The 13,031-nt window shown below is 46.9% G+C and overlaps 1 protein-coding gene across 3 annotated transcripts in view; it reads left to right on the forward strand.

Moving 5' to 3' along the window:
• The window catches only part of LOC147903266 (uncharacterized), an 87,093-nt gene extending 74,330 nt beyond the window's left edge, over positions 1-12,763 (forward strand). For all 3 annotated transcript variants that reach the window (XM_087373027.1, XM_087373028.1, XM_087373029.1), the window contains one exon: positions 12,076-12,763. In XM_087373027.1, coding sequence (XP_087229153.1) covers positions 12,076-12,489 — 414 coding nt within the window. In that variant the 3' untranslated portion in view covers positions 12,490-12,763. The remainder of the gene's footprint in view (positions 1-12,075) is intronic.
• Positions 12,764-13,031: the final 268 nt, after the last annotated feature.

Consider the following 13,031-nt stretch of genomic DNA (forward strand, 5'->3'; position numbering starts at 1 on the left):
AGTATCCGAGCAACTCCTTTCCAAACAATTCTCGCTTGATTGCAGTCCCAAAGGCAATGTCGCACTGACTCTTCTGCAAAATGACAACAAGGGCCCAAATCGTGATCTCCACAGGTTCACTGCAATCCCTCCATGAAGAGAAAGCCAAAAGAAAAGAGTGATCTTTCTATTTCTGGGGGATTTTCAGAGCCTCCTCCAGAAATTCCTACGCAAATCTGCAGTGATGAAGAAGCTATCCCAATGGGGGGCTCTGGAATCCAATCTCTATTGCTCAGCTGAAATCTCCTGGCATTACCAACTGTGAAACGAAAGAAGGGAATCCCCCTCTCTCGGTGCCCATGATCTACCCTCTCCCACTCTCCTGGGTCCCACTGCAAGCACCTGATAGGTGCACCTCCATATGACCACAACCTCTAGGATCCCAGGGCCAAGAGCAGAGGGTCGGGGTCTAAGTACCACTGCAAGCCCGCTCCATGGTCCACAAAACCAGCAATCCTGACAGGCAACCTCTAGAAGAATATCATCCGTGGATCTAGAGACTATACCTCCATCCCCAACATCAAAGACCAAAGCATCTTCCCCGAAACCTCGAAGAGCGATCACCTGCAGAGGAACTGCTGTCCTCGAAAAAGTTCCCATCCAAGTGGTGGAAGTAATAGGCATCTCAACTATCCATTCCACCGGGATGGCTGCATCTATCTGCTGAATCCCGCGTGCTACCCCTCTGAGGTGACTCACGGACTGTAGTCTCTGATCCTCAAGTAGCCTGATAAAAGCCTTCCAAGTGCCTACTGTGTAGGCAGGATCTCTCTCCCATCCAGACCACTGCATATAACGGGAAGTGCCTAGAGGTTTGCCATGCTCATCAAGTATACTATCATTCCAAATGATCGGTTGCCTATCAATCTCTTCAAGGGTAGAGGGCGGAACCCTTGGAAGAGTTTTCGTGAGTCTCCCCCAAGCTTTGAGGATGGCAGTCATGAGAGGAGAGGCAGGAGACCTGAGAGAGGCGGAAGAAGAAATCAAGCGAGGGCTGTCCACCCAATCATCTCCTAAGGTAGGTGTGCAAACCTGAATGCGTTCAAAAAAGAAATCCTTCCAAGGTTCGTGCCGAGGCATGAGTCCCCTCACCACCACCTTACAAAGCAATGCCCTGCACTGCAAGCAACATCCGCCGTGCCATCAAGTCCACTCCATAGAAAATTCCTAACTGGTCTAATGAGTTGAGTGACGACCAATCCCTAGACCGGCACCATCAAGAACACACAAACGAGGCGGTGGCTAAAAGAACCTGGTTCACTACCACAACTCTAGAGGCAAGGTTGAGTTTGGCTGAGCTCCAAAAAAGGAGCTTTTTCCTCATACTTTCTAATACTGGGGCAAACTGCTTATCCCAAATACTTGACAGGAACAACCCTCTGAATCCAAGAAAAGCCAATGTCAACTCCCCAGCCTGGAGTGTCCTCATCACTGATCCAAAGGCCAAAGGATTTATGCCAATTGATGTGTGCCCTTGCAGTTGAGCAAAAAATATCTAAGGCTGTCCGAAAAGAATCAAGTGACTGCGAAGAGGCCTCAATAAAAATAGCAGTGTCATCAGCCAACTCATAGTCAAGAAGCTCCTGCTCCTGTCTTAAGGGCAATCTCAACCCATAAAGCTCAGCCTGAGATCTAAGGAAGATACTCATAGCTTCTGCCACAAAGAGAAAGAGAAAGGGGGCTAAAGGGCATCCCTGACGAACTGATCTGGAAATTTGAAACCTGTCACCCCTTACCCCTCCAATCCAAACCTGGCTATGGGCTGATCTGTAAAGGGAGGCCACCCCTCTAATCCATGCATCTGAAAATCCAAACCGTAGAAGAGTGCCCTCAAGAAAACCCCAGTCTACTCTGTCATAGGCTTTCTCAAAGTCCAGGAGTAGAACTGCCAGCCTGTGCACGCTCTGCATAGCCCACTCTGTGGCTTCCCAAAAGGAAAATATATTATCAAATATGCTCCTGCCATGCACAAAGCCTGTTTGAGTATCATAGATGAGGTCTGGAAGAAGGGGCTGCAACCGGATGCTGATCGCCTTGGCTAGGATTTTGTACAGAGTGCCCAAAAGAGTGATGGGTCTCCAATGGGATACAAAATTCATGTTGCCATCTTTCGGGATAAGGTGTATGAGTCCCTCGGTTAGTGAGTCAGGAATCTCACCCGAGTCCCAAATGCCCTGTAGGGCTGAAGTAATATGATCACCTATCATATCCCAAAAGGCTGTAAAAAAAGGAGTAAGACCATCGGAACCAAGGCATTTACCCTTATGAAGAGCGAAGAGAGCACTCTTGAATTTTGTGTTGGTAAAGCGTGCATCAAGTGAGCATATCATCTCTGGTGTGACCAACATAGGTAAACTTTGCCAAATCTCATCTCTAGCCACATCTATGGCCTGAGTGTCAGGATCTACTGAAAGAAGGGAGGCATAGAAAGCTGTCGGGAAGTGCATGGCAGTATCCGGATGAGACTGCAAAACGTCATCAGAGTCAATAAGCTGCCTGACAATCTCTCTACTATGTCTAGGACCAAGTGAAGGGGAGCGAAAATGCCCAGGTGGTGTGCGCAGCGAGAATGGAGTGTGTTCAGCAGTAGAGAGTGCAGAGAGAGAGTAGAGACTTGAGTTGGGTGTGTACCAATGTGGCACACACAAAGAATGAAAGAATGTATTTATGTTTTAGGGTACGGTACACTTACACCCACACGGGTGCGGTCACATGTACAAGTAAAATATATACACGGGAAGTAAAGCGAAGGGCCTTTACACCCAACAACCCTTTACGCCCAACAACCTCCCATTTAAAGGTCATGAGCGAACCTTTAACCAACTCCCACTAGTCGAATGCAATGCTCATGCTGAGCCTTTGCAAGACTCTTTGTGAGAGCATCTGGAGGGTTATCTTGTGTTTTGATCTTAGTCAGTGTGACTAGACCATCATCGAGAACCTATTGGATAAAGTGGTACCGTACATCAATATGTTTGGTACGTGCATGAAACATGGCATTCTTAGCCAAGCATATAGCACTCTGGCTATCACATCCAAGTATAGGTGTTTTGGTGGGCAGCCCAAAATTTTTGACCAAGCGACCAAGCCAAACAGCTTCTTTCGAAGCTTCAGTGGCTGAAATATATTCAGCCTCAGTGGTAGAAAGTGCTACTATCTTTTGCAATCTAGAGCACCAAGAAACTGCCCCACCAGTCAAGGTAAATATGTACCCGCTAGTAGACTTGCGAGTATCCAAGTCACTTGCCATGTCTGCATCACAATATCCCTGTAGATCTAATGTACCCTTTCCATAACAAATACATTTTCTTTGTGTGCCTTTAAGGTACCGGAAGATACATTTCACTGCCTCCCAATGTGCTTTGCCAGGATTTGACATAAACCTGCTTACAACTCCCACTGCATGAGCAATGTCAGGTCTAGTGGCAACCTTAGCATACATGAGTGACCCACAAGCTGAAGCATAAGGAACACCCTTCATAGAGCTGGCTGCCTTGTCATCTTTTGGGCAATCTGCTTTGCTGAGCTTAAGGTATGGTGGTAATGGAACACCAAGTGGCTTAGCATCTGCCATAGAGAAACGATCAAGTACTTTACTGATGTACTTTTCTTGTGAGAGAAATAAGAGCTTCTGCTCTCTATCTCTCGTCACACGCATGCCCAGAATATGTTCAGCTGCACCCAAGTCCTTCATGGAAAAGGCTGAATTCAGCTGTCTTTTTAATGCATTAACCTGGCTCTTATGCTTACTAGCAATAAGCATATCATCCACATAAAGCACAAGGATAATAAGGTTTCCATCATCAGCCTTCTTTGTGTATAAGTAGTGATCTGCATTGCTTCTTTTAAACCCATGTGAGAGCATGAAGGCATCAAATTTCTTATACCACTGTCTAGGAGCCTGTTTTAAACCATACAAGCTTCTCTTAAGCTTGCACACCAAATGCTCCTTTCCTGGCATAACAAAGCCCTCTGGCTGTTGCATATACAGCTCTTCTTCTAAATCACCATGCAGGAATGTAGTTCTAACATCCATCTGATCAAGCTCAAGATCCATAGATGCTACAATAGCAAACAATACACGAAGAGTGGTCATTTTGACAACAGGTGAAAAGACTTCTTGAAAGTCAATCCCCTCTTTCTGTGTATAACCCTTAGCCACAAGCGTGGCTTTGTATTTGGGTTTGCCATCCACACATTAGATTTTGTAGACCCACTTGTTAGGAATTGCTTTCCTATCTTTGGGCAATGAAACCAAATCCCAAGTATCATTCCGATACAATGACTTCATTTCTTCCTGCATAGCTTGCTCCCACTTTTTCTTTAACTCACATGACAATGCCTCTTTATATGTGAGAGGCTCACCCTCATCTGTGAGTAAAATGCAGTCCAAAGAGGGATCAAACCTTCGTATAGGTCTCGTGACACGTGTAGACCTTCTCACCCAATGATCTATGTTATTAGGCAATGGATCTACATCCAAAGGAATGTCAATGACCTCATGATTTGGCTGTTGAACTGCATTTTCAGGTTGCTGTAATACATTTTCAGGCTGCTGTAATTCATTTTCAGCATGCTGATTTTGTTGTTCAAACTGATTTTCAGCATCCCTTTGCTGCCCATTTGCATCTGGCTCAATATTGACACGCTGATTATCATAACCAGCATCAAATGGAGCTGAATTTTCAGTGGCTGATGGCTGTTCATGTGACTGGTCATGCTGAAATTTCACTTTCCTTTTGTCTACATCACTAGATGTGGCATTTTTCAGTAGCTTTGATTCAGTAAATACCACATCTCGGCTGCGTAGCACCTTTTTCATGCTTGGAACCCAAACTCTATAACCCATTTCACCATCATCTCCATAACCCATGAAGATGCCTCTGAGGGATTTCATGTCAAGTTTGGTTCAGCTATCAACATGCACATGTACGTAGCATTCGCAGCCAAAGACCCTTAAGTGGTCATATGAAGCAGGTTTGCTAGACCAAACCACTTCAGGGATGCCACTATCAAGTGCACGATGTGGAGATCGGTTACAAATATGCACCGCGGTTTTAAGTGCCTCTCCCCAAAACAATTGCGGGAGATTAGCTGTGGACAGCATGCACCGAATCTTCTCACACAGAGTGCGATTCATTCGCTCAGCCACACCATTAGATGACGGATTATAAGGGGCTGTAAGCTCCCGTTTAATCCCATTTTCATCACAAAAACTATTAAATTGTTTAGATACATACTCTCCCCCATTGTCTGTTCTTATGCATTTCAGTTTTAAGCCCTTTTGAGTGCTAACAAATGCATAAAACCTTTTAAAAGCATCCAATGCCTCACTTTTCTGCTTAAGCAAATAAACCCATAGCTTTCTAGAGTGGTACATGCCTTCCTAGAGGCTCCATGAGAGTATGAACTCTTTACATGTTTTCCAAAGACACAGTCATCACAAAAGTCAAGCTTTGAGTTTTTTACATCAACTCTTCCAAGTGAAGAAAGTGCATCCAAACCCTTTTGGCTCATGTGTCCAAGACGCTTGTGCCATAGCTCCATGTGTGACTGCACTTCTGCAATTGCAACAAACTTTCCAGGAAGTGCCTTGCAGTGAAGATAATACAGAGTTCCCTTATTACCACCTCTAGTGACCAGCATGGATCCTTTCTGTATTTTCCAAATTCCACCACCAAAAGTAGTAAAGTAGCCCCTGATGTCTAACTGCCCAACAGAAAGCAAGCTCTTCTTAATGCCAGGTACATACCTAACATCATGAAGAATCAATTCTTGGCCATTTTCAAGAGCCAAGTATATGGTGCCCACTCCTTCAATATCACATGCATGGTTATTCCCTAGGTAAACTTTCCCAAGGTTACCTGCTGCATAAGAAGAAAAACACTCCAAAGATGGAGTTACATGAAATGAAGCACCACTGTCAACAATCCACGATTGTGACAGACCATCATGAGCAGACAACAAGGCATCTATCACATCCCTTTTAGTGATATACATGTCTTCCACTGCCATAGCATGTGGATCTACAGATGCAATCAGTAAATCGGCATCTTTATCTTCTTCTATCTCCTCAATGACAACACTAGATACCATATTTGCCTTCTCTGTTTCTTTAGGGGTAGAGTTGACATCCTTCTCATTCTTTTTGCCTTTTGCATTACCTTGCTTCTTGCGTTCTTGCTCCTTTTTATAGTACCTGCAATCAGGCTTTTTATGCCCTTTGCGTCCACACTGATAGCAAGTGACATCTTGCTGTTTTTCCTTGCTTTTGCTGCGATTTTTATGCTTATTTGCAGCATTTGACTTCTTTTCAGTCCATCCTCTAACATTATAGGCTGATCCACTGTTGAGGCGGGCTTAGACTCATCAAGCTTCAAGTTGACCAGCTTTCGCATGAGATGAACCTGATTGACAGGAGTCGTATTCTCATACGTAGCCTTGAGTTTTTCCCAAACTGCATATGCGCTGTTGAGTCCCTTGATATCAACCAAGATATCATCAGTAACTGCCATTTTGATGTAAGTAATGGCCTTTTTATTCATTTTAGCCCAATCCTCATCTGACAAACCAGCAGGTTTTTGTTCTGCCAAAGCATCTTCACAATCCTTCAGAAAAAGTATGCCTTGCATACGATCTTTCCAAAGATCAAAGCCATTGCCATCAAACTTGCGAATCTCAAAAAGATTCTTTGTGTCAGCAGTGGATGCACTTCCAGCCATTTTCAGCAATAAATTTCTGCAATAAAATGCTGAATACAATCAGCCAATAGCGAGGTTGCTGTATATAACGGCAAATACACAAACTTGCACTTCAAAATGTGCCCAAGAAGCAGATATTTTGCTCCAATTTCAGTTTCAAGGGCTGATTACAGCATATACACAAGCCAAATCTGATACATATGCATACAAGACAGCTCCCACTTCAATAATACATCACCGTAATGCACAAATGCAATAACCCGAGTGCTGTATGTGCCACTGTTTCAGTGCACAATGAGCATTCAGCAATACATGTACCAAGAGAAGCTGCCTTTTCACAACATTTGATACATCCCAAGTCCAAATTTCTCCCACTCAGCAGTGAATTTGCTGTAATTCCACTATCAAAGCACCAATCGGCTCAAAATACATCACCAATGTGAAAAGCCCCAAATTTTCTGCAATAAATCTGCCCCAATTGCATTAATACATGTTGCCGAGAGCATTAAACAGGCAAATTCAGCAAAATTTCATAAAATTTTGCAAAAGCCCCAAATTTTTCGGGTCCAAGTGTGCACGAATGTCAGCCAATCTGACTTAGCTGAGCAGAGTTTCACCAATACAGCAAAAGCCCCAAATTTTATGGGTCCAATGTCGAGAAATTTTACTCAAAAGAGCAAAATTTCAGCGAAATCCCCAATTTAGACGCGCACAATGTCTGCAATTTTTGACCCAGATGTCTGTATTATGCATGAACAGCACTAAATCTGGAAAAGCCCCAAATTTCTGTGCATAAATCTCCACAAAATTTGAGAACTGTGCTTCTGCCGTGACCTGCCGACGTCACAAAATGTGATTGCGCTGCTGGGAACGTGTCCGCCTGTGCTGAAACGTGACGTGGAAGACCTATCTCCTGCATACGCTGATATGAAAAATGACGACTTGGCCTGTCTGAGCAGAATACGACCTGCGCCTGCTGCCGTTGACTTCTGTTGCTTGTCTGTCCAGCACACTTGCCTGAAACGTGACTACCTGTCCGGTGATTGTCGAAGCAAAAAACGAACCTGGAACACTGTCGCCTGCACAAGACGAGACTTGGAAGCTGTCACCTGTCTTGCGCGTGCTGCCGCCTGACCAACAGAGATGACGACTTCCTGATTTCTCGCGAGCAAAGAGCTGGCGATGTCTCGCACAGGCTCCGAGAAGAGCGCACACCTTAGCCGCAGCTCTGATACCAGTTTGAAGGGGAGCAAAAATGCCCAGGTGGTGTGCGCAGCGAGAATGGAGTGTGTTCAGCAGTAGAGAGTGTAGAGAGAGAGAGTAGAGACTTGAGTTGGGTGTGTACCAATGTGGCACACACAAAGAATGAAATAATGTATTTATGTTTTAGGGTACGGTACACTTACACCCACAAGGGTGCGGTCACATGTACAAGTGAAATATATACATAGGAAGTAAAGCGAAGGGCCTTTACACCCAACAACCCTTTACACCCAACACCAAGTGTAGAGAAAAAGTGTTTATTGACTCTCCCTCCCATCTGTATCCAAAAGGACTCCCGTGCATGGAAGGCATACTTTGCTCTCTGATCAAGAAATGTCTGCAAGTGAGCCCTTGCCGTAGCAAGGCGCTCGTGTATCCAAGCATCAGATGGTCGTTTCTGCTCCTCCCTCTGCAAGGTTGCCAACTGCCGGCGGATACCAATCTCACGCCTGAGTACCTTACCTTGCCGAGCACTAGCAACGGAGTGATAAAAGTCGTTGATACTGGCAAGTGCTGTGGCCACATGTGAAGGACCGTCCACCTGTGCTGCATGTGAGAAACCCAGATCTCCAAGACTGCCTCTGTGAGGGTCTCATCCGTGTATAAGGCATCGGGGATCCTGATACTGTGAGACCGTTCTCTCAGATGGGGCTCTGAGATGAACAAAACTACGGGAAAATAGTCAGAAGTGGAAACACCAGGCGCAATGCAAACTGTCCCCCCTCTATCAAGAGCCTAGCCCAGTCATCCACATAGAATCTGTCCATTCGGGCATGGATAGGCATCTGCACCCTATGGTTCGACCATGAAAACAAAAGTGACTGAGACTGAACATGAAATGCATCATCTGACCAAACATCTCTTCCACTGAACTTGAACAAGAAGGCATCCCAAGTTGCTCTCTCGACCCTCTGTTATTCGGAGCATAGAGGTTGAGGAAACCAACCTTACGTCCGTCAATCAGAAGTAAAATCCACTAGGCCCTGGAGGTGTGTCCAATGATCAAAGGGAGAATAGAATCTGAAACTAATATGCATGTACCTCCTCTGGTTCCCAAGGCAATAAGCCAAAAAGTCCTGCCTCAAAGCAGCTTACCTGACTTGGAGCAATCTCTGACATCCAGTTTGTGTTCCTGAAGAAAAAGCATGTCTAGGGAACCACCTGAAACACCTGGATGGAGTTGATTCCTGATCAACTGTCTGCGATGGCGATGAGGGATGCCGCCCAATCCCTGTATATTCCAATTGGCTATCCTCATCAGTGGGAGGAAGCGGGTTGGAATACCTTACCTGACCTGGTGGCGGAAAAGAACCCTCCACCAGAGCTGGCGTCCTGCCATGCACACGAGGTCCTAAGGGAGGAAAGTCGACAGGTGAGAGAGAGAGAAAGATCTCTCAAGAGGGATGCCGATAAGCGGCTCTCCGAAAGCGGAAGGTACAAAATCATCATCTGGGAGGTGAGAGAAGTCCTCCAGAGCAGAAAAGGAGTTCTGCTGAGCTAGTCCTGGGGAGGGGTTGCGAAGGATTCCTACCGAAGCAGGGATAGAATATAAGACCCCCTTCCCTCTATCCACAGAAGGAGGCACTTGTACTGAGTCCTGATCAAGAAGTGTTGCGGATGAGGTGCCAACAACTTGGGCTGCTGGGGAAGGTACAGCCTGATCATGGGGTGGAGTCGAACAAGGCTCCTGAACACTAGTCTCCTCCCGAGGCTCCAAGGGGGTAGCCTCCGAAGCGGTGGATGTGTGATCTGAAGTAGAGGGCCTAACCGCGACTGGAACCCACCTTGGGCCAGAGGTGGTGCGGGGTGCAGGAGGGACTCGAGTAGCCTTAGGAAGGGGGGGAGCGAGTGTCTGAGGCAGTGCGTGTGGAGCGGTAGGTCTTACTGCTGCTCTCTGTCGTAAGCTAGTATGAGCTGGTTGCTTTTTAGGCCTCTTTCTCTTCTTTGGGCAATGTCTGGCGAAGTGCCCCGAGGATCTGTAAATCCTGCACTGGTCCTGCCGACTTGCAACCTCAAATCTCTAGCAGAAGGACCCATTGGGTCGCTGTAGCATGATGTGGTCATTTGAAATATTACGGTCCTGGACAATGACCCTAACCCTGGGTACCCCATCCATCCTGACCGCCTCAGCAGCCGAAGAGGGCTCGCCAAGAAGAGGGGGGATCTCTGCTACCACACCAAACCTCTCTCCAATAACTGAAAGAAGCCAATGATAAACTGAGGGGAGACCAGGAAACCTAATGAAAACAGAAACTCCTTGCTTGTCCTCTTCAACTGGGTCAAAGCCCAGTTGAAAGGGAAACACAAAAATCCTCTTGTAGCCTAGAAATAGAAACCCGGATTATAGCAGGTCTCTCGTGACGTCCGGGGAATCTAGGCACACCTGAAAGAAACCTCGTCCCAACAAACAAACATCCTTAAGGTGGGGGGCGAGCTCCTGGGGAAGTGCCGCAAGCATCCAATCTCTAACATGTGACTTGGAGGGGTGGGAGCCATGAATGCGTGCGAAGAGAGTCGTGGAACACTCATGCTCCGAATCCTTTTGCAACTGTTGTAGCTCGTCTTTTGAGAAAGTGATGGTTCTCGCGGCCGGTGTGGGCGGTAACGGATTGATTGAGTGGGAACCCATTCGTCAATCGAGGTGGAAAAGGCCGATTCATACGCAAGGAAGAACTCCGTCCGCTAACCTGAAGCCCAGGAGACCCCTACCCTAACGGAGAATAGGGTACTCCAGATGAGGGGAGAGGGTGAAGGGAAGGAGGGAGAGAGAGGATGAGTAGAGGAGGAATCAGCAACGGGATAGGGAGGGCAGCAAGGAGGAGGGAGAGGAGAGGAGGGGGGGATAGAGGAGAGGAGGAGTGGAGGAGAGAGAGGGGGGGGGGGGGGGGGGGGGAGGGGGACTGCAGGGGGGAGGCAGCGCGCGGGGGAGGAGGCAGCGCGCAAGGGGAGGCTGCAGCAGCGCGGGAGGGGAGCCGGGGTAGGGGGGAGGGGAGGGAGGAGAAGCAAGGAGGGGAGAGAGGAGGCGGGGGAGCAGCAGGTAGGAGGGAGGGGAAGGGAGAGGCTGCGCACGGGGGGGAGGAGGCAGCGCGCAGGGGGGGGCTGCAGCAGCGAGGGAGGGGAGTCGGGGGAGGAGGCGAGGGGAGCAGCAGGTAGGGAGGGAGGGGAGGCGGAGGGAGGGAGGGGAGGGAAGAGGCTGTGCGTGGTGGTGGAGGAGGCAGCGCGCAGGGGGGGCTGCAGCAGTGCGGGCTGCAGCAGCGAGGGAGGGGAGGGAGGAGAAGCAACGAGGGGAGGGAGGGGGCAGCGAGGAGGGGAGCAAGAAGGAGGGCATCAGGAGCAGCGGGGAGCGGCGACTATCGAAAATTTGAAAAACAACATGTTTGGATTTATGCCAACAAATAAGGGGCGAACAAGTACACAAGGCACAATATTTCACTAAGCGTTCTTACCGTAGTCGAGTGCCCTAACCCTCGCGATGAATGAAGCAGGTCGATTTCCAATTGTATTCGGTAGGAACCGCTAGCACAAGCAAGAATGCGTTGGATGGGAGAGCCAAGTACCCCCCGGGACCAACACAGTGTAGGGTCGGGAGGACCACTACCAAAAGGCTCGGCAAGAACCCCACTTAAGCTTACACTTCATTTGGCAGCCCTCCATTAGAGTGGCTCGGCCCGAGGGACAACCCGCAGGAACCCGATCCAGCCTCGGACGAAATCGCTCGGATGTTGTGCCTCTTCCATGAGAATGTGTAGTGTGGTTCCCTCATTGGTGTCATCTTGACTCTTTCAGCCCTTCGTTGAGGTCCGGACAGCTCCTCCAGGTCCCTCCCACCTGCCCTCAGTTCTTCCCCCGCCATCGGTATACCATCCCCCTCTGAAGCTGCCATTAACGATGAAATCTTGTACCACACCCTTTTCGCTTATTTTGACGTTAACATGTTGAATACATGTATCTACTGATTTATTCTTGGTACTCTATTGTACCTTGAGCTCCATAACATGATGTTAAAAAGTAAATTTGTAGGCCATTGTCCATGGTGAACTCTTCTAAGGATGTGTATTGATTTATTGATTAGGTGGGCACACATCTTTCTTCCAAAAGCGGCAATAGCAGCAACAGGGTTAATAAAGGTAGCCGTAACCTGTTTTCCAGCAGCAGTCACGTTAACGTAAATACGGTGGTGAGAAAACCAGCTTCGAGCAGCCAAGGGAACATTATAGGTGAGCATATGTCACAGGATTCGTTCCTAAAAAATGAAACCCCAGGTGCAGAAAGTGACAAGTTCACATTTAAAATTGTTCCTAATGATCCATGCTCTGTATTGCAAGGATCTGCCTCTGCAAAGTCCTTGCTATTTACAGCCAATAACAAAGGAACACCAAAGGCCCACAAGTTTCCAGATATAGACAATTTGGTGTCTGAAAAAATCAGGTTTAGGGCAAGGGTAGACAGTGGTGAACTTATTCTATGCCAAGGTCTGTTTCTGTGATTATATTTTTAATGTCAACGGATGAATAGGGTTGAGCTATTGCCATAAGGTTAGCTAAAAGTTCGTATGGACTTTATGGAGTTTAATTGGTTGTATGGGCTCACCTTTCTCTAGGGTTTTTTCTAATGCATTTTATGAGGAATACCTGAGCACATACTTCGTTGCATGATGCAATCCTTCAATGCAGCTTATATTTTTACTGTGGAATAGATAACGATTCCACATGTCTCGTCCATAAAGTTTCAGTCTCGTAAAGTATTTTGCAGATGGTTTTTACATATTAAAGATAATAAGGGTAGACAGTGGTGAACTTATTCTATGCCAAGGTCTGTTTCTGTGATTATATTTTTAATGTCAACGGATGAATAGGGTTAAGCTATTGCCATAAGGTTAGCTAAAAGTTCGTATGGACTTTATGGAGTTTAATTGGTTGTATGGGCTCACCTTTCTCTAGGGTTTTTTCTAATGCATTTTATGAGGAATACCTGAGCACATACTTCGTTGCATGATGCAATCCTTCAATGCAGCTTATATTTTTACTG

Source organism: Dipteris shenzhenensis, chromosome 3 (assembly GCF_047967505.1).
Source record: "Dipteris shenzhenensis isolate YYH24624 ecotype China chromosome 3, Dip_SZ_1.0, whole genome shotgun sequence".
NCBI classification, from domain to species: Eukaryota; Viridiplantae; Streptophyta; class Polypodiopsida; order Gleicheniales; family Dipteridaceae; genus Dipteris; species Dipteris shenzhenensis.